The following is a 22992-nucleotide window of genomic DNA, read 5'->3' on the forward strand; positions in this document are numbered from 1 at the left end:
ATTTTCATGTACGTACATGTACCTTGTGATCTTCTCAATGAAGATACCCAGGCCTTTGAATACTTCTACCAGCAGGTAAAGACCATTTTAATTCTATATTAGTGGGGGCGGGGCAATGTGAGGATAAGAATGGCGATGGCCAATGGTGTTGAAGTCTCAAGTGGGGATGGACCGATTGGAAAGGGGTCCAATGGTGATGAAGTCGGTGGGGGGGGGGGGGCTGGGGTGGGGATGGCTAGAAATTAGGCAGGGGTAGGGGGGTGTGACCCGTCTGAAATTACCATGATATCTGTGAGCATGTGAACATCTCTTTATTTTTTTTTTACTTTATTTTTTTTTCTGTTGGGGAGGGGGGGGGGTTGGTTTCATAAATAGCACTGTCCATAGATGCAAGCAAGAAAAAAGTAATAAAGCAATGTTTAGATGAGTGTGGAATCAGCAAAAGCAATACCATAAGAATTTCAAATAATCCATCAATTGATCTACATATACAGTAATGTTCATGTATATCAAACCATAAAATACTTGCAATTCATTAGTGATGTGAGAGGAAGCACTTCACTTCAAAGACAGTTGTATATATGATATTATTTAAAATGATTGCAAATGTCTATTAATTAAAAGAAGAGTGTTCTTAATGTCTCATTAAATCTTTGGGCCCCTGGTAGAAAAGTGGTATACGTGCATTTTAGATCTGTTACCAGCACTTGAAGTTGCACAATGATTGTTGCAATAGCAATGTGTAAAAGTCCTAGAGATGCAAAGATAGGTAATTTAGTAATCTGAAGATTTTCCAAGGTTTGAATTTTTCCTTTTAAAAAAAGACAAAGAAAGATTGTTTCAGAAAACACTTATGTGAAAGATGCTATCTAATTTGATATGTATTTATACATGTATATGGGTACAGTTTGTAATTAAAATCCTGTAAGTGAAAAATTTTGTCTCAAATTATTGGTTATTTTACAGTTACTTTTACTCTTAAAAAATACTTCTGAAGGTTGGAATGGGATGGAAATATTCACATCCAATCCTCGTATAAGTAGCTTTGAATGATAATGGTTAAATATGTTATTTATGATGATCAGAGTACGAACAGCTTTTATTAAGAAACACAATATAAAAGAGAGGGGATGCTCAATCTGATTTAGCAATCAAATCCAATTTTCACAAACAGTCAATCAGAAACTACATTAGATGGACATGAACTTTCGCTACACTTCTGTCAGATTTGAATTTTTGAATTCTAGTAATTCACATCGATTGAACGTTTGCCAAAGCTTTAGACGAACCCTAATACGTGATGTGCATGTACAGTACATTAACTTCACTGAAGTGGGGTTTTCCCTTAACGATAGCAGGGGTTTTCCCCTCCTGTTGACTAACCAAGGCTCCCTCAAGTGGGTTGATGTCCTCTGACTATATGATGAAGATTCTGTGGTATTTTAGAGTGATTAAGAAGATCAATGATAAAGCCATAGGGTAGGATGAAGCCTCATTCAGGTATGTCACCAAGTTTAGCAATATTTGGCGATGTTCAGGCATGTTCAGACTAATTGTACTACTTACGCTTATGATCGTGGAATATAGTATGCTTTAAGTCTCAATTAAGGGTCCAAAGTTGCATGGACAGGCTCATGAAAACATATTATGATGTTATAATGATCCATGATGATGTCATAATCATTACATTATGATGTCATTATACCATGAAATGATTGACGATCGTCATCATTCATTCTGTGTTCAACAAATGGAAAGTAAGTCATGATCAAATCTGAACTTGCTTTTAGTAATACTATCCCACAAAGTTTCAACGGAAACATATGTCTTCATCAGGCGGTCGTATAGGTAGATGCTGGGTTTTTGAGACATCTCTGTTTTTTGCTTTTTGTTCTAATTTGAGCTAACATTTAGAAACATTTCGATTGGCCCAAAGTTTTTTTCACCTAGCGAACAAACAATGCTTGCCTCTCCACAATGAATTTTTTTAGCCTCTCTTGAAAAATTCGACTTCACTTTATCTCTTAGCTTGTTCTCGACGCCATGTGTGAACGAACCTTAACTTCTCTTTTTCTTTCCTTTTCAGTGCTGCAATGATGTCATTGAGGAGAGGTATTCCTCAGAGATGAAACCAGAGATGGCGATGCGGCTAGCTTCCCTTCATATTCACCAGCATTACTTAGCCAGCAAGCAATCCACCAAAGTCAATCTCAAAGTCATTGAGTAAGTTTTGAAAATTGAAGGGATTTTCCCACCGGCTTCTTGAGATGTAATTATAAGCAGCCAAATTATAATGGTGTTCTTTAAAGGTAAAAGAAAGTAGTTGAAGCAAACAATTATTTCATGAGAAAGTCTTTGAAATAAAGGTTAATTGTCACCATACTATCATAGATCTGGTACATTAATATAAACTTATCTTCGTAAATTCATTAATCTTGGCTCAAAACTGATAATTCGGATGATCACTAACACAGAAAAGCATATGTGGGACAGTGTATTAATATTGCTTGGAAAAATACCAGACTTTCGACGGAATTCCATGTGTTTTATTGCTAATTTCTCAGCAATTACACATCGTCTTTCAGGGCCATTTGGCACATATTTTTTTATTTATAGATGCAAACACTTCGTAATTTTATTGGATTCTGTTCGTTACCACCACTGGTATTTATCTTTAATACATGTATATTGCAATTCAGTATTATTTCCTAATCCTCATCATCGTCATCCTCCCCTTCATACCCCCAATCACCCCCACTATTAATTTGTGAGAATTTAAGGGATTTACTCAATAGACTTGACTGAATTATTTGCTAAGAAGCAGCTAAATAAAAACATTGTTTGATATATCACGTTTCACCTGTGTTATATCTGAATCCTCTCCATCGTCATTTTCCTTTATCATAACCCCTCTCCCCATATTTCCCCCTGACTTGTTCAGAGGAAAAGACATGGTTTCTTTCCTTGATACTTTTGTATGTTTAAGGTTTTTTTTTTTTTTTTTTTGGGGGGGTCAAAAATTGAGAGAGAAAATGTGAGATTTTTATCATCTCAGATATTCCATCCTCTCTTTGTAACTTGCAGGAAAGAAGACGGCCTTGATATATTTCTACCCAGGAACATTCTATCTCAATGGAAAGCCAAAGAACTCAGGAAGATGATCTCACAGTACATGAAGCAGAACCAAAACCTAACTGCCCCGGGACAGAAGGTAAGATGTAATATTAATATTCCACTTGTATGTAGCATTTGATATGTCAGAGTGACTTCTCTATGGGCTTGTATTACCAGGTACTGGGATCTTGACATGCCCGCACACAATGTATGCACTTTTTCTAATCCCTTGTGAGAAATTCAACAAAAGTTTCAAGACTCGATAGCTAGGTATTCTGCATAAGTAGGCTTTGGCATCCTACCGGGTACCCATTTAACACCTGGGTGGAGAGTTATAAATTGTGGATTGACGCATTACATCAAACCCTCATTGCAGAGGCGACCGCACTAGCTAAGGGCTTTGGTGCTGTCGTATACCCCGATAACAAAATCCTTGTTGGAGGAACCAAGATATTTCATTCCCAAGTGCTATCAACCCTGAATCGCCCGATAATCCCTCTTATGTAACGTTTCTCCTCCGCAGGCATAAGCCCTCGGGTTAGACTATAAACAACAGTTGCAATAGTACTTACATGTAAGAGCAGCTCTGCCTGTAGTAGGCCTTTTGGAATTAAGTCATTGTTTTCATAGGCATATTGTATTTTGAAATTCAATGATTTTTGTTTTCAATTTCGAACGAAGAAAATCTGCCCCGAAATAAAGAAACTATTAAACAGAAATAAAAATGACTGCATGCAATGGCGAGCGAGTTTGCTCAAATCGACGCGCTGCATATGTAATTGCGGTTTAGTTTTTTTCGGACCCATCGAGGTCAAGAAACACATATTTAGATACTTCAATAACTGGCCCGGGGTGATTTAGGTTTTCCATGGTTCGTAACAGGGGTTTGCCTTCTTTAACGATGGTTTTTCCTCATTCGACTCATAGGTATTGCTCAAATGCAATTTACGACAAATATGTATTTGGATTCACACAACTGCTTTCATGATCATAAGCCAATCAATACCGAGAGTGTCACCAAAATTGCCAGTGAATGACGAATCGCCAAAGCTCCTTTCTAAGACAGAGCTCACAAGTATAGTCCAATGAAAGATTTCTTCGTGTAGTGTGGTGTCCGTGGGAATATGAATATTGTAATAAATATCTTTACTAGCCTGCATCCGTTTATTGCAAGAGAGATTTACCGATTGCCATTGTTTGAGAATTTTGTTCGGAAGTTGAGGTGTGATTCCTGGACCTTTTTCGTTTATCTTTGCATTAATTGCTAATAATCAGCTACTGGTATGAACTGTTTACTAGTAGAAGTTGTCACATGATTGGCAAATTAGTTATCAAATCTTGCAATTGTAATTCTCATTGTGAACCAGAAGTTCCCGGATGTAGCACACAGTGTGAATTAGAAATTATACTTCTTGTTCAGTGATGCGCAACCCAACAACTACTTGTACCAGCGCTAGTCTAGTCGCATCCGCTTTCTCTTCTTACATTTCGAGGAGGAATCATGGTAAAACTTGCTATTTGTAATAACCTTCTTGCTGTATTTTATTCTTATCTTCAAGCTACAATACATGTAAGTTACTGGGTCAGCGTGAACTACATCCGGGAATTTATGGTTATTGTCAATTGATAATAAGCTGTATGAAATGAGACCTAGGTATAACACAGGAAGCAACATATTGACCTGTATTTATATCATTGTCGATACATATCGTAGCCGATGTGGATAACTGAAAACATTCATGAAAGATTCAAAGGAGTGCCTTGCATGTGCTTGTTTATGATTATATATCATTGTGGGATTTTAAAGTTGTCATGTTCGTTTCTAACCACAGCATCTGACGGAATTGCAGGCCAAACTACACTACCTCAAGATCTTTGGAACTCTTAAATCAGTCGGGACCAGGACATTCCACACAACTTTACTGGTAGGTTGTGATCTGAGATTTTGAAATTCTCTCTTTACCCTAATTTTGCTCATAATGGTCATGTATGAAAGGCTTTTTTTTTTTTTTTTTACTGAATAAAATTCAAATTATCACCTCGCATTTATTCTAACAATGCAGGATTTTCCTGATATAAACCAGCAGTCCGATGCTACCGTGATCATAGGACCGCACTGTGACATCAGCCTGCTGGCGAAGACCGGTGATCGGGCCCCGGTCCTGGAATTCAATCAAGTGACCCGGATTCTTCTGACCGTGGAGTGCGGGACCGAGGAAGGGGTTCACAGACTGGAGCTGCATCAGAAAAGTGGACAGGTAAAATTATTCATTCCAAAAGTAGATGACAATAGTTCAGAAATTGCTGGGATTTGAAGACACAAGCAGTGTGCATGAGAGCAATTATTCTGACTCTTGTCTTTTAATCAGAATGTTTTGTATTTGAAACCCAGTGCTAATTACCTCCAACAATAAATTTATCCAAAGTATGTTTCACTCAACCTAGATGAGGTCAATGGATACCTGGCAGAATTCCTTTCCTTGAAAAGTTTGCATGTTGGAAAGGCTGCTGTGCTAAAACTGGGTAATTTCTTAGAGCCTTCAGGAAGCGCATATATCGTGATGTACTATACAAGAACTGTATCATCATTATTATCATTCACATACAGTAGTTATGGCACTTAAACCCATGAAGAACTGATGAGATTTTCAATTTTGCACTATGCACACTCTTGCAGTGTGCTGCCGGCTTGAATGTTCGTAGCATCTCTAATAGTCAGAACAGCTATGTTATTTGAATTATTTTACTAAAAAATAGCCATAATAAATACTACCAGAATCGGTCTTCCATGGAGCTTTTCATGGAAATTTTGTTTCGCTATTACTACTGGTCTTGTCTTGAACATTGAATTAACATGAATGATATTTCAAAAGTAAACTTGGCGCAATGTATTAAGTCTGCCACCAGACTGAATTTTGTTACTATTTTACTGATTGCACCTACAGTGTTGACTTATTCGCTGTATTACATTTTTCTAACCATATTTGTGATGATATGTATAGAGCACAATAATAATAATAATGATATTGATGCACCTGCTTCTAAGCGCTGCATTCTATTAGCCTAGCTTTAGCACACAGCACCAGGTGCTCAAGCATTCTAGGGATTCCTCCCTAATGGGTACCCAACACTACCACCTGGATGGAGAGTGGCAATTGCAAATAAATGCTTTGCCAAAGAACACAAGTGCTGTACACTACAACAGATGGAGATTTAGGTAGACTTACTGTTTATCATCAATGTTATTTTTTTTTGTAGTATCATGTTTAATGATGCATGCATGCTTTGAATTGTCGTTTTTACAGCCTATTGTGTTCCTGATGCCAAGCGAAGATGCCCAACAGATGGCATCCTTTATCAACGGCTACTATAGGCTATTGGTGAACAGGAATAGAACCCTGCTGACAGAAACTAGTATATGGCTGCCCCCTGCAAAAGCAGAAGGTAATTTTACATCTGAACTCCTTGAATATTACCTTGATGAGAAATTTGTACATGTAGTGCTTTTGAATTACAGTGCACTGCAGATTGATCTTGTTATTAATCAGTGAACTATGTAATCCCAATTCGTTCATTTGTTTCTCAATGAAAATGTGGAGAGAACTTTTTCTTTACACTGCACTACAAAATGAATTATTTTGCGATCATTGAAAGCAGTAAAAAAAATTTGCACAAAGCAAATGATTTCATAATCCTTATTATTTATTTATTATTTATTATTTGTCTTTTCTTCCACAAAGCTCCTCCATACTATGGGAAACACCACGTATCTATCGCCAGATGGAACTACCCTGATGACATTGTGTCAGAGGTCGTAACGGAAGAGACCGATAACGTTGATTCATCTGAGTTTGAGAAGGCACCGAAGAGAAGGAAAACGAAAGAAGGGGAGCAGTGGGTTGACCTTTCAGCAGGACCCCCTGCATATGAAGCTGATCCAAACTATAATAGAAAGTAAGTTTTGGGGAGGAGGAGGGGGATGCAGATGTGGATGTAAACAATGATGGTGAAGGTGATGGTGATGATGATGGTGATGATGATGATGATGATGATGAGGATGAGGATGATGATGGCAATGATGATGAGGTTGATGATGATGATGGTGATGATGATGGTGATGATTGATGATGATGATGATGATGAGGTTGATGATGATGATGATGATGATGATGATGGTGATGATTGATGATGATGATGATGATGAGGTTGATGATGATGATGATGAGGTTGATGATGATGATGGTAATGATTGATGGTGGTGGTGGTGGTGGTGATGATGATGATGATGATGATGATGATGATGATGATGATGATGATGATGAATAAGAAGAGCGTGAAAAGGAAAGAGAAGGTATGGGAGAGGAGGATGAGTAGGAGAGGGAAGCAGAGGAGGATGAAGACAATTACGATGATCCTCACATTGCTAGTGGTGCGTCGATGATTGGTAGGGGGAAGAGGCGGAGGAGGAAGGAAAGAGGGAGGATGGTTGCTATTATTGTAGTAAATAATGCAGCTGCTGCTGCTGATGATGGCTATCATTTCAAATGTACATATAGCAGTGATATAAACAAGTCTAAAGCATAATAAATATGCCAATCCTCATTTCCTCTAACTATGCTCAACTAACAATTATGTCTAACTAATCATATTATGTCCACCTGATAACAGGCGCAGTGATTATCCCACCCCCCTCCTTCCTAACCAAGTGGTAAGAGTCTTAACCAGTATTATTTAGACTGTCTTCTTGTTTTCTTTCTCCTTTGTATTTCCAGCTTGACCAAGAGTGATCGACTTCAAAACATACCTGAATCTGCAGAGGAACATGATAATGATGAAAATGCTGGTGAAACTGTTCATGCGGAAGATGAGACAGATACGGCAGAGCCTGAGGTATCGCCATCCGCGCTGGACGACTCCTCTCCTCTTTCAGAAGACAGCCAGTTCTCTGAGGAGAAGGCCGACAGCGAAAAAGAGGAGGAGATTCTGTCCCTCTTGAGTAGTGGAACCTCAAGTCCCGAGAGTGATGGTAGCCTCTCTATCTCTAGTGGTGCTTCTGCAATTGACAGTAACAGGAAAAATGAAACAAAACCAAAAAAGTTTGGGAATGCCAAGAAGAGAGACAGGTCGCTCACAGAAGGAATCAGTAAAAAGATCTTTAGATCGATCACCGGCATGAAGTTCAATGTGAAAGACACTGTGGCATCCAATGACTCTGAAAATGTAACTGCCACTGAAGTGAAATTTATTAGCTCATCTCCTAGCCCGGATAGAAGTCTGGAAAGTGAAAGCGATTCATTGCATTCTGTTGAAGATAATCCTATGATGGAAGAAGGTAACGAGGAAAGGCCAAACTCCAGATTAAGAGCAAGGGATTCCATTTTGATACAGCACCGGAAGATTAGTCCCAGGTTGCAAAGACGTAGGGATAGTGAAGATAGTCAAGGGTCTTCTGAGGACACAGTGGATCACTCTAAGAGCTTTGACAGTGACATTATTGATTTGACAAACATTGGCGATTTTGATTTTGATTCAGACCTTTCACCCTCAAAGAGTTATGATGCCTATGAAGATGTCTTTTTGGATGATGTGGACTCAAGTGGAGTCCATAAAGTGGAGTTCCACGTCGGTTCTGAGGCTGATGATATATCTCCTAGTGTTGAAGATGACAGTGACTTGCTACCCTTGGGAAATGAAAGCGATGTCGAACTGGACTTACCAGGATTCAATGATGATGATGGTGATGAAGTTGAGAAGGAAGGGAGTGAGATGGATGATCAGAGAGCAGATAAGCAGGAAGAGGAGGGAGATGATGAAGATGATATACCAGTATCAGTCATAGATACAAGCTCTCCAGAATCTTTGTTAACATCACCAATGGAAACCTCTGATGAAGCACATGGCATGCAGATAGCAGCCCTGGTGGCACTAAATGCCAGTCTTGAAGAACCTAAGGAGTCGCTCCAAGCATCGGCAAGGAGTCCTGATAACGAATGCGAGTCAGACTCTGGAAATGAGACGATTTCTTCGGAGATTGACACAAATAATACAGAGCATGCCAGCATTTTCCAGTCACCTAGAGACTATGCACCATTTGATACTCCATCAAGTTTGAATCATTCAGTAGTTTTAGTGGAGCCTGAATTGAACAGTACTATTTCCCTCAAGGATGAGGAGACCCATGAGCAGTACGGTTGTGCAGCGGGCTGTGCAACTAGCTCAGATACTGAAAGTACTTCGACCCTGCACGGTAGCAGTCCAAACCTTAGTGCTATTGATGTTCATTTGGGAGAGGACAGGGCCCCTTCAGTACAGCATCAGAGCATTGATGATGTCCTCCCTTCACTTGCAGCAACGGAAACAAGTGCAGGGATAGGGGGCTATGTGGACGACATTGAGGCGCTCATCGCTACTTTAGTTGTGCAACCTCCCCCGCTTATGGATAGTGGAGAGATTGATGAAGAACTTCTTCAGGCTATCCTCCCACCTCCACCATTAGAAGGGTTCGATGAAGGTACTATAGATAATGTGTTACCAAAGATGAGTCTGGGAGACAGTATTGATGAAGGTGACAAGAGCAAGATAGACATGCTCACAGACAAGTCAAATGAAGGTGTTGCTCAAGAAGTAGAAGCCCCCGGGGAACTCGCAACTTTACTGGGTTTGTTAAAAATGCCTTCATCAGATGAACAGGATGCACCAGAAGTACTTGATACCAGTGTTCAATCCAACGCAGAGATAAACCTGAGCTTATCACTTCCTGATTTGAAAGACTCTGAACAAATAGAGGAAGGGGATATTGTCCTTCCAAGCAATGGATATGATAATGACCAGGACAAAGGCCTTGAGTCAGATATAGGAGACCTTGAGGAAGAAGCTGGTCTTAAAGAACTCTTAGAGCTCACCTTGTCAAATGCCTTGAGTGATATTCATCGTACAGAACAAGGCAAGTCTGTTGAAGAAGAGACTCCTGAAGATCTGACCCATTTGGAATTCGATAATGGTGAGGATTTAACGAATGAGATTGGGAACTGTAATGAAGCCGAAGAAAGTGAAGATGATGTTACTCCAAGGCTTGCTTGCTCAAGTCTAGATCATGCTGGAAGTGATGAGGATGAAGAGGTTCAATATGATAGTTACGGGTGTTTGAGAGGCCATGGTTCTCCAGAGCACAAGGTTGCAAGCATCCTAGATGCTATAATTTCCAACGGCATATCTCCAAGTGCATCAAGCTCATCAAACCTATCGACCCCTAGTTATGACAGACCGTTGAATTCTCCTCTCGACTTGGACTCAAAGCCTCGCGGTATTCAACAGAGCAAGCTGCAGGGGAGTGTGGACAGTGGATTCCACCAGCCAGACCAAGACCAGATTTCAGTGACCTCCCCATCTGAAACATCTTTAGCTGGTGTAGAAAACCATTTCTCTGGAGTCTTAGATGCTCAAAGTACAGCCAATGTTAACACAGGAAATGGGCCTGAAGTTCAGGCATGCCTAGAAAGTATTATATCAATGGTGGATGAAAGTGAACCACAGAAGCCTGCAGTCAGACCAAAGATAATGGGTGGCAAGCCGAGTGTACCTCCCAAACCGCCTAAACCTGCAAGGCCCAAGGATCTTCAACTCAAGCTGAAGAATCCTGCTCCTCAGCCACCCCAGCCACCTCCTCGGAGGCGGTACAAAGCTCCAAGTATTGCAGCCAAAGCTTCCAGGTTTGAAAGCACCAATATATATACATCTCATGTGAAAAGGAGTCCTGAAAGATTTGCCACTCTCCCAAAGTCCTTCGCCATTCCACCAGAAACAAACGTTGATATTGATCATTCTGTACAACCAGATGTGACAAGACTTCAATCTGATGGCGACACTTGTAATGTTGAAGTCAATGGGGATGTGCCAGAAATCCAGAAGAGTGGCAAACCTGTGACACGCAGTCATACTTTTTCAGAGTCTTCTCCGACAAAGGATTCTGGTAAACTGGTTCCACATCGAAAAGCCCCTCCGGCTCCCCTACCCAAACCAAAGATAACTGCAACTGCATCAACTGCTACTTCGGAGAAATCTTCTCCCCGATTTTCCAAAAGGAGTTCATCTGCAACTAACTCACCATCATTAAACAAGAGGCAGTCTTTCACAGGTTCATTGTCTAAATTATTTACACCAAATAAAAGTAAAACCTGGGGGCAGTTCAAAGATGCACTCCCATTCAAGCAAGGTTCATTCAAGGGAAATTCCGGCAGTAGTCGCTCCAAATCAAAGTCTAGGAAACCACTGAAGGCTCTTTGGCCATCAGCTACATGTGACAACCCAGGGGATATTGGTAATACGATGAAGGAAGTGTCAGATAATGATAGCAACACAGAGAAAGTTGGTCGGGGCATCTTTCAGAGGTCTGAGTCAGTGGAGTTCTGCACAAAACCAGATTACAGCTTGGAAGTACGAGCCAGGTCTTTCTCAATGAACATGATGAAAAGCAATAGCGAGGATTCAACTTCGGAGTCTGATATGGAAACTCCAAAGGGATCGCCTGACCTCAGACAGGGTGGTACCCTAAAGGGACGTCCATCATCTTTGATAAGCCTGACTGACAGCTACCCTCCACCTTTCTACCATCCCAGGAGACCGCCTCCACCTAGACCCTCCAATCCTCCCGTCCTCAAGGCAGCAAGTCTGAGCAAACTTTCAACCAAAATGTACATCCAGACTGGACCGATCTCACCAATACCAGCTTCCTCTCCTGTTACATCCCCCGAGCCTGTACCGAGTCCTGATAGCTGCTGTGATACAGACACTGAAGTCTCGTCTCCAACACCACCTCCCCTGCCAATGACAAACCCTCCAGACTTCCCCAAAGCGGAAGAGAACAGTTCAGACGTTGATAATCAGTACTGCAATGGGAATAACAATGAGAACTTTATAATGGATATCGAAAGCAGAGACTACTCTGGGGAACTGGCCATCAGCCGGGCCATTCAGGACATTGAACTTCTTGCTGATGACATGAGGGACAGCATCTCCAGAGTGGAGTGTCAGCCAAATGCACGGCAGTTCCGACAGTCAAAGGACAGCCTGTTGTCAGAGGTGCGGGAGTTCACCAGCAACACCAAAATGGTGGTGAGTGCAGCAGGTCAGCCGGGACAGCAGCTCAAGGACTGTACCAACAGCAGCATGCACACCTTGGCTAGGCTATGCTCCGCTACTCAGGCCTCCATGGACGTGATGTCTTCGCCTTCCCAAGCAAAGAACCTTGGCAAAAAGGTAAGGTTTGGTTTCAGATCGACACCTGTACCCTATCCAAATCCCCCAAATGGACTACTGACTTCATTCCTCTTCCTTTCCATGACTTCATTAACCCCTCGAGTCTTTTAGATTTTGTACAAATAGCTAGTAGAATTCAAACTTCTGTATGTGGCCATTCCTACACATAAACCTAAATAATAAATGATATCATCTTGTGAACATGCTGATTAAGTAACAAATCATGAAAGTTCCCCCGAATAAATCAACCTACCAACATCTTATTCAGGTTAATCGATTTAAGTTCAAATTTTAATGGGTCCATAGAAAGCAATGCAGAACATTTCACAAGGCTTTGTGACTAAACAATCACAAAATTTTTTACTTCCTGGAATATAAGTGTTCCTATATACAAAGTGCTATAAAGTCTTTGAAATGAATAGTTGTAAATTTTTATCTTAAATGTAAATTGTGAAATCACGGTCTTTTCCAAAATGACAGAACATTTAATGTATTTTGTGAGTATTCATAATGATCATGTCAGTTTTGAAATTGGGTAACCATGACTCAAAATCTAGAACGAAGTCCCAAATGCTCTTCTGTACTGCCAAAAAGTAAGTTACGACTGATTTGCAGTGTTCTGCTTCATTTAATTTCACCTCTCTCTGCAATTTGGCTCCTTATCAAGGCACAAACTTAAGAATATTTTCCACTTGTTTTTTTTTTTTTTTTTTTTTTGGGGGGGAGGGCCTTACCGCTAGATCTACGCTTTAATAATAATTCATGCACATCTAGGCCCATTAGAGCCACCATACTCTTCTCAGATTTGAGTTTAAAGATTATTTATATTTGAATTAGTCAATCATTTGATTTTAGTTAGGTGTGCCCCTGTTGTAATTTACAAGTCTAAGCAAAGTAGCAGACAGTAATATGTCCAGCAGTTATTTAGTATTTTTCCTCAACCACACAGCTTAATTGAAAGAATCTGGGAGTATCATCGCACAGTGGAACAGCATTTAGATTTTTTTTACCCAAGGGAGCCAAGGAAATTTTAGAAAATTTCAACCTTATGCTGTAAATGGTGGGATTGCTATTATGGATTAAAGGGTCATTCGATCTCAACCATAACAGGAATGAGGGCACAGAGCTGCCAGTTGTACTGAATTTCAGTAATTAGTATGCAGATTTCTGTATTACTAAAATACTGATTTTCGGCTTTAGGAATACTGAAATGTTCTCGCTCAGGTTGGCAGCTCTGGGGGCAGCACAGTGGTCTTTACCCCAACATTTTACACCATTTGTATGGAATGCGCCAAGATGATGATATAAAATATTCATGAAATCTTGTCACTCTTTAAATTCCATAATTTTGTCCTTTTTAGGTAAATATAAAAATGTCACACTTTTCTTCCCTCCATCTCAATTTGATTTATTGACCTCAATTTATAGGCAGGTTTCTCCTGTAGATTTATTATTGTTTTGATTCATATATATATATTTTGCATATCGATTTAATTACTTCAAACCTACAGCTCTGAAAGGATTCTTAGAATTCAAACATGTGAAAAGGTAAACCTTATCAGTGATTAGTCATCAATAATAAAATAAAATATATATCTGTTGCTTATGCAGCATGAGCACAAAGCAAAAATTGCTAATTGTTGAATGAATACACAAGATCCTCAAAAGATAAAAACATTTTGCCATTTGTTATGTGGAATGCTCATTCACAAATCATGCATATTATTTCAATCACTTTGTAACATTCTAAATGTTCGATAAGCATGCACTTTTATTTTAAGATAAATCTGCATTTAAATAGTGCTGTCACATAATGTCATAATGAATTATACACGTGTAGCATTATCACGGCATAGTGAAAGGTTATTGTATTTTGTTTTGGACTTGAAGTTTGTGGGGTGTTGATATTGTTTTTAAGCCCAAAGCCTGAATGAATTCATGTCATGTTAAATACTTCACATTGTAGTTTCATCGTGTTTGTCGAGTAATCTATTTTCATTGGCCTGTATTCGGAAGTCGGGTTTAACTTAGACCATGGTCTAACTCTGTGCTAAAAGTATGGGAAGCCAAACGTTTCAAAATTTTGTTTGCAGGGAATGCTTCTCATGTTAACTGTGCTCTTCACTAATTATTAATGGTGAAGACTATTGTCATACTTATCCTTCCCAGGCAGTTGATAATGTTTTGGGAGTCAAATGAGCTGATACATTGAACCTCTACTGTTATAGATTTATGTCACAACTGGCTTTCCATAGTTAAACCACAACTTAAAACCAGAGTTTAAATTTAACCGGACTTCAGAATAAGGGCCATTGATATTACGTCCAGAGTTCATTTGACCTTGCATCCAGATAAATATAGAAATACATCTTATATATCAGTAGAGATTTTCTTATTTTAGCTGTTCACATTGTTTTTAGTTTCAATTTCAATGGGAGTTGTATAATGTTGATTTCTTGAGTTTGTAGTGAGCATTTACAGAAATGAGTAATTTCATATATGTTTATGTCAATGTGGTATCGCAAAATTGAGTTTAAAATCATATTTCTTTTTTTATATTTACAATGCCTTCATTCAGTCAATCAAAGCAATCAATAACAAAATCAATCAATCAATCTACATAATACCAATCAATCATTCGATCGAATCGATCCATCCATACATCCATTTATTATAAAAGCACCAACATTAGGTATTATTCATTGGGTCATAGGCATTATTCAAGCACATTCCAATTTATAAGTTCTCCATTCCATTCTCAACTTCCCTGTTAATAAGTTAGCTAGGAAGAAGCAGTAAAATTGCTCCTGCCTGACGATGGGCCTTTTCACACGATAATCTTGAATCATCATTGTATTGATGATTCCAATTCGTCTTTAGAATCATCGTACCATTGGTGACTTGTCAATCAAACCCAATCAAAGCACTGCATCGCAAAAAGAAACTACGATGAGTGCATGACAATTATATTATCTACGGAAGTGCTTGAAAGGTCACTTACGCTCCGCCCCTCAAAAGATGATTTAGAGGTCAACCCTTTCATACGTAAAATCCGTACTGTAATTGGAGTGAAACTTAACTGGAATTCACCTCCGTAGTAGAATTTGAATTTGTAATTGTGATTAGCGTTTCTGATTCTAGTTTGGTTTTACACGTGCTAAAAATTTGTCATTAGAATTATTTTTCACTGGAATCATTCAAATTACTGTACGATTTTGATACCGTGTGAAAAGGTGGTATGACAATGCTTTTAAAACAGACTTCGCATGAAAATTGTGCTTTGGGTTATGTGACATGATTGCATGAATATAAATGACTCTTGAATGATGAATTGATGAGTTGCGCTTGTTAAGAAATCAATTTTTAGTGGAAACTGATGTTGTTGACTCATGGAATATCCAGGACCGTCCATCTCCAATAAAGGGGAAAATAAAGTCCATATGCTAAGGAAATGTTAATTCGCCATTTATAACACTGGGTTGATGTAAAGTAGGTCACTTCCACTCTTCTTTTTTCATTGAGTATATTTCCAGGAATAAATGGAGAGTACACATATAGTTGATTTAATGTATCCTTTTAGTTTTGTTTTTGTTTAGATATGCTCTTTTTAAAAATATGCACCAGTTAGTTTGTTTTTTTCTTATTTTTTTAATTGATTTTATTTAATGTAATTTAATATTAATATTAAAAAAAAACAATTTATTCATTACTTTCATTTTTGTTTTATCCATCCATCCATCATTTTTTAAAAATTTGTTTATTTATTCATTTATTTATTTATCTATCTATTTTTTTTTTTATTTTTTTTTTTTTGGGGGGGGGGACAATTCACACCAAAATGATAGTGGAAACTATGTGTGGTTGAGTGGTCTGAAGCACCTGAGTGTCTAAGGTTTGAGGTTCATTTCCCAGCACTGCACTATTGCCCTTTAACTCTATAAGAGCCGGCTTATTTGGACCCCTCTCACTGCCAGGGGGGGGGGGATGGGGGAGAGCGGCGTGGTTGAAACATTTTGCGTGGGGGTTAAGAAGCCATGTTATCCCTATTGTTCTTTTATTGCACACGGACATGTAAAGGCATGTAAGCTATCAATCTTGCACATTATTATGACAGCATGCATTCTAATGAGATGACTTCATTTCTGCTTGCAGGTGGAAGACGTGGCCAGGAATTTTGCCGCTACCCTTGCAGCAGCCAGCGAGGCTCATGGGAAGCCTCTGAGTGATCCCAGGATGCAACAGCTGCTCCGAAAAGCCCAGACGATGGCCGCTCTGCTATCCGCCCTCATGAGAAGTCTGCGAATGCTTCAACACTGACAGCAGCACAAGTGGGGGAGTGTTTTCATGAAAAGTTTGTCAGTGATTTTCACCGACTAATTTGCTCTTAGCCAATCAGATTCAAGGATTTGCAGTAGATTTTTCCATGAAATGCTCCCCCCCCCTCCCCCCCCCCGATGTTGTTGGAAATCTCTGTTGCATCATGGACCTATTATCCATGGTGGCATCAAAATTTAATTCTGTATAATCTCCCATGTCTGATAATTTCATTTGTCCTAGAAAAGTTGGATTATAAAAGATTATCATCCAACATTTCTATTTTTAAAGAGAATGGTTTTTATGAGCAGTTGTTCTTTGAGAAAGGTGCTGTTTCTTTTATTTCGTTTTTTTTTTTTCACCCTTAACATTTCTTTCTTTTAAAAGAAAATCTGTATTCACATTACTGAGTCACTTTTATTCAGATTATTATTTGGATGCAGATTAATTTTGATATTATGAGTCCTATTCTTACAAATGTGTTTTAAAGTAGATGGTCTTTTAAAGAAATGGTCTTTATGAACAGCTGTTCTTTCAAAATTGGTGCTTTTGCCTCTTATTTCTGATTGCATTTTTTTTTTACTTCACAGTGTATCTTTCTTTTAAAAGAAATTCCTTTTTCAGAATACTACGTCACTGTTATTCAGTATATGATTTGGGTGCTGGCTTTTGTTTTTTTATAACTATTATCTTTTAGATCATGTTTTACAATAACTTCAAGTTAATGATCTTCTTGGTCATTGGCTGTTTATTCAGTCACAAAACATTGTGTACAGAAATAGATTTAGAGTTTTTATTTTTGACGTGTAAGGTTTGTGTAGATAAAGGATAAAACATATTTTGAATATCGAGAAAAATCATTGAGATTCCTAGTAAACAGTTACCCAGCGCTGGACGCTTTTCAAGCATACTTCAATTCCGATTTGCACGATTCAAGTTAGCATTTCTTATTTGTTGAGCAAATAAGACCTAGACATGGCGTCCCCTATACGAGGCAAGATATTCTATCATTGTTTAGTGATCAGCCTCAACAGGGCAAGCACTCGTATGGGACGTATGACATTGTCCCATGTATTTATTTTCTCGTAAGTTGACTGGCAGGTTTTACTTGTTTAGTCTACTCTGCAGCCACCTCTTAAGAGTGATAGAGGCTGGGTAGAATGGTTAAGCTTGATAGGGTAATTTATTGTCACTGGAAGTTCATGATTTGAAATGGATTTGGAATGCAAAGGCATTACCAGTGAAATCTTTGCGATAATGGTTACAAACACCCTTATTTTCAGATGAAAAATGAAAGGTCACAAGAAAGGATAAGTTAAAATACTTAAGTTTAGTAAAAGGAAATCCAGTGTCCGGGGTAATAATATATCTGTAGAGTGCTTAGAAACTTTTTTTCCAATGTGATAAGTGCTATGTAAAAACTGAAAATTCTTTTCATTATCATTAATATAGTAGAAACGTAAATATAAAAACAATCATGTTTACAATTAGAATGCTTTCAAATGATTAAGTATATTGCAGTCAAGGCAGCATACACTAATGCCCTTTGACCTCTGACCTGGTATCAGTGGTTTAGAATCACTAATGATGGTCGTGAGGTAGAGATGTTTCCTACTGAATATTAGGTCATTGGTTCAATACTGCGATGGTGCGCTGACCGATATCGAAACGCCTTAGAAAAGGAATGTTTACAATTTAGAATAGTTTCAAATAATTATATTTATTGAGATCCAGACGGCATAGGTTTGCGCCCTCACCTGTACGGAAAAGAAACTCGGTGTCAGAGCAACGTTTTGTCTACATTCATGATGGATGAAACAAAATTGCTCGTAAATTAAGTCACTTCTTGAAAATGCTGCTTTGGTAATATGTTGCATCAAGACGATAAATTTGGCAAATAGGTTTTTAATCAAATTTAGATAAAAAGATTAGTCAGAAGAAGCCATTGTTCTCCTATTTTTCCTATTGTCATGTGTCATGTGCTGGATTTTTCATAACTGTTGAAGAAAAAATCACATTTTTTTTCTCACAAGATATTTATTTCATTATAATGGGTCAACATGCAGACATATCAATATCATAGTGATAATTCTAACATTTCAAATAAGTCATAATGTTTTTCTATCAACTTAAAAAAAATAGACAGTATATCATATAAATAGGAGAAATTGTAGCTAGACATATCTTTCATTCAAGTTACAGATCGCACTTTATTTGTGTACCTTGACTTTCATTCTTGTTTTGTTGCATGCATTCTTTGATGTGATAAATTTATTCCTTCAAAATTTCTATGTGGCATTTTCACCTTGGAAAATTATTTTCTCTCTTCAAAGTTCAGCACCTTGGATACTGTATTTATCATCAATGTGTGTTTTTTTTTGCCCCCCATATTTGCATGCCTTCATTTCAGAAATCATAAGACACATAATATAGTTCATTGTTAGTTTTATTTGAATTTATTAGTTCTCATTAAATATATTGAATTTTATTATGTAACATATTGCAGAGCCAAAGCCTTACTTTATTTGAATTCCCTGTGAATATGTTTTTGATTGATTTTTACCCAATAGGCTGCGAGTTATTTGCTTCTAGGCTGCTTTTCAAACACTTACGTGCAAGATTTCCTATGTACATTTACCCATAAAAAGTGCAAGTCTTTTTCTATTTATTTCTAGAAATGTAGAGCTTATTTTTATATGTTAATTTCTCTTTTTATAATCATCTTTTCAGATTGTTTAGAATGATCTGGATGTTTGTGATTAGCAAGCGCATACCAAATTATTTAAAGGGGAAACTTACCCTGGCAAGACTATTCATTATGAGGTTCAGATGGTTTTCAAAAAATAATGTAAGCTTTAAGTGTGCACAAATGTTATGTTTCTTACAAAATACAGAATTTGGAATCATCATGAACATGCATTTTTTTATCAAAACCAAAACTGAACAAGTTTTGCATATGTACATGCATTTCTATTCAAAATCAAAATGGAATAGTTTTGCATACAAATGTAATATATTGAAGCCATGGTCACATCATTCATTACTCTGTAAAAGAGATGCATTCAGCCATGTCATTTATTTATGTTTTCAGGGGTGCTAGTTTTGGTGAGTGTTTTTACAGCATTTGTTTAATTTTTAATGCATGATCATGTATTACATTACTACTAAATAATGTGTGATTACAGAGTTTTGAAATGTAACTGACCAAATCTGGCCAAATTGACCCATTCTTGTATGAAATACCATGAATTCAAAATGACCGAATGAAATAAAAGATTAATAAGAGTGAGTACTTTTTTTCTTTTAGATAGGGTTGTTATATACTCCTAGCTTTATAGTTTTATCTTGGTGTTACTGGTTTATGATTTGAAAAATACACTTTGAATTATGTACAATGACTTCAGTTGCAACTTTTATTTTGAACGATATTATGTTTTAGTCCTAACGGCTGAAACAAAGCATGGTTTGGCTTGCTCAAATGCAATATTCTTTTTTTATTATCTTAAAATATTTTGGTGGATCAGCAAATGAATTTCCTCAATTTTTGTAAAATCCTCCATTTGGGGGATGTCTGCTATTATTTAGATTTCTGTAAATTGGAATATTGAATATCAGAGATGAGTCGTAAATATGAATTTCAGTTATTGTACAAATCAAATATTATGCCTGTATAAATTTGCTGTGATATGTTAATGTTGTGTTTGCTCAAATTGTATTCTGTATTTAGATTTGCATTGTGTCTTATCTGTAAATTTTGTTTGAGTGTATCCAGCAAAAGGCTGAAATTTTTTGTTCTGTTAATGATAAAGTGATTATTATGTTGTTGGAATTCAAAATGAAATATTACGTCAAGATGAAATATTGCTGATATGGCATGTGTTGTTGCATGGGGTAAGGTCACAAATTTGATACTTAATGCATTGCAATTGACCTTTCTTTATAATTCTCCCCCTCGAGCACAACATTTAATTCAGATTTCATGGTGCATTGGGTTAAATTTAGGTTGAGGTATGTCAATACACATTAGCATTGGCTTCAGGGTTAAGAATAATTCTATTTTAAGAAATTATCCTAGGAGTATTTTTTAATACCAGAACAACCATTTTTTCTGAATAAAGTCCAAGAATATATACTCTATTGCCAATCATAGGGGGGGGGGGTTATCAGGGGGAATGGTGCTCAAATTTTTACCCCCTAGTTTTGGTCAAATCCTTTCAATTTAAACTCCCTAGATTGTTATAGATTGGCAAGTGTGAACAGATATGGAGAGTGCCAGAAAGAAGGTCCAGCTTGCCAAATCGAAATCCTATCCAGTCATTGATAGTCAGGGCTTAGATTGTATTCCATGCAATCAAGCTGGCTTGTTGTGTAAATGTGAAATCAAATGCATTCTGTGTGAATTCTGCATAAATTCTCGTCCGTTGATAAAAGCTGTAATTCATGGAAACTTTGAGAGGCTTTTTGGATTACATCATTAACATCAAAATTTATTCATGTACAAACATATAGACAGATTTATCCTTTCAGATATGTGAGTGTTGGCATTTCTGTTGTACTCACATATACATAAATTAAACCAAAATGAGAAGATAAACGACATTGATGAAAATATCCTTATATAATATCATCTCCATTTACATTAATCACTTCCAGTATTCCTAACACATCGGCCTGAAAGAAAGAAAAAAGTAAATTTATCATATAAATCTAATAAATTAATTATTTCCCCCTCTGTCTCTTTGCTTTAATATAGGCCGTTCTGATGAGAAGGGGGATATTCCAGGGATAACCCCATTGCCATTCCTTTTTTCCACAGAGTATGCTAGAGTTTCACTCGGATGGTGTGGTATCTTTCTTAAAAACATTCTTTTAGAGCGAAAGCTCAACATTGTAAAATGGCATAGTAGGTGTGTAAAATATATTTTTATATGAGAAGGTTCATGCTGTACAAATAGTATGCTAGGTTCCTGGTTAAAACTGTGTGATACAATATAAATATCAAGAGAAATTCAAGTTCTTTTGTGTTCAAATGGGTCTTTCTTGTACTACTACATTTAAGCATTGTAAGCTATCTTGTGATAGACAGTGTTTGTAAATTGCAGATTATGTGTGTATAAGATACATGTATACTTATTTAATGTTTTGTTGCTTGTGTGCCTTCGGTAATATTGTATGTATAGAGGCTATTCCGTCCAGGGTTTGTGCTGTAACATTTTTAGACAAAAAATTGAAGATATTCAGAAGGAATTGTAGTCGGATTTAGGAGAGTATTGCATAATTTTGTAGCAAATAGTGTCGTTGTCACAGTGATCATGGCTATTCAGTCTGTCATCATGTGGCTACTTGTTTCACTTGTAGATTAATTTTGTGTTTGCTATGATGAAGATTTAATATGTTGGAGAACAGAGTTTTTAGGCTGTAGAGTATAGCTAGAATGAAGTATTTTCACTTATGTGTGGTAATCAAATGCTCACCAGCTAGCATATGTGATACTGTAAAACTATAATGGCCATTATTCTTTATGTCACATTCCTATATGATACCATAAAAATTTGTGTTAATTAATATCCGTAATTAAGGAAGGAAGTCTGCCACAAGGCAGTTTAAGATTTGAAACCAAATTTTGTCGACATTCCAAGATCACATCGAAACTTGCTATCATTAATTCTTACTTTTCATTTTCAAAATCATTATTGAACAGTTACTAACAAAACTTCTATGGCTAAGTGTGTTTTTTCCAAATATTTTTACATTTTTAAGCAGTGGTTTTGATCCTCAAATTTTGCAAAGCCTGCTATGATATGTATATAATTTAAGCAGAGAAAATCATGTTGAAGTAAACAAGTCTTTTTTATATAATAAATGGTAAAATCATCTCAAGGTGGTATCTGTTAAATGACTTTGCACTGTTAGTTTGTGATATGGTATGTGATATGAAAATATGAGTGAGACGTTTGGAAGTGAACTTGTATATAGGGTGTTGCATTGCACGTGCTTCATAGTATGGCGCACTGAGAAAGGGGGAGGAGAAAGAGAGATAGAGGGTAGGAAGAGGAGGCGACGGAATGAGGGGGGGGGGGGGTGAAAGAGAGATAAAACGGGGTTGAGAGAGGGAAAGAGATAGGGGATGAGAGGGGAGGGATTGTCTTAAAAATCAATATACATTAATGTCGACCCGTCTCAACACGTCACTCTTGCCCCTCATTCTCCACTTTTTTTTCCATACTCATAAAGTCGCTTCAGGAAAATTCAATCATCAGCAGTTATTCCTTAGTTGTAACATGGACCTACTACACATGGTTGTAACAA

General features: G+C 37.5%; 1 protein-coding gene across 1 annotated transcript in view; it reads left to right on the forward strand.

The window, feature by feature from the left end:
- Positions 1-22563, forward strand: part of LOC129261306 (uncharacterized) — a 72441-nt gene extending 49878 nt beyond the window's left edge. The window contains exons 10-17 of the mRNA XM_064099176.1: positions 2087-2223; positions 3085-3211; positions 4947-5039; positions 5178-5372; positions 6420-6558; positions 6855-7068; positions 7887-12369; positions 16522-22563. Of these exons, the coding sequence (XP_063955246.1) occupies positions 2087-2223; positions 3085-3211; positions 4947-5039; positions 5178-5372; positions 6420-6558; positions 6855-7068; positions 7887-12369; positions 16522-16686 (5553 nt within the window). The 3' untranslated portion in view covers positions 16687-22563. The remainder of the gene's footprint in view (positions 1-2086; positions 2224-3084; positions 3212-4946; positions 5040-5177; positions 5373-6419; positions 6559-6854; positions 7069-7886; positions 12370-16521) is intronic.
- Positions 22564-22992: the final 429 nt, after the last annotated feature.

This window comes from Lytechinus pictus, chromosome 5, assembly GCF_037042905.1.
Source record: "Lytechinus pictus isolate F3 Inbred chromosome 5, Lp3.0, whole genome shotgun sequence".
Lineage (NCBI taxonomy): Eukaryota > Metazoa > Echinodermata > Echinoidea > Temnopleuroida > Toxopneustidae > Lytechinus > Lytechinus pictus.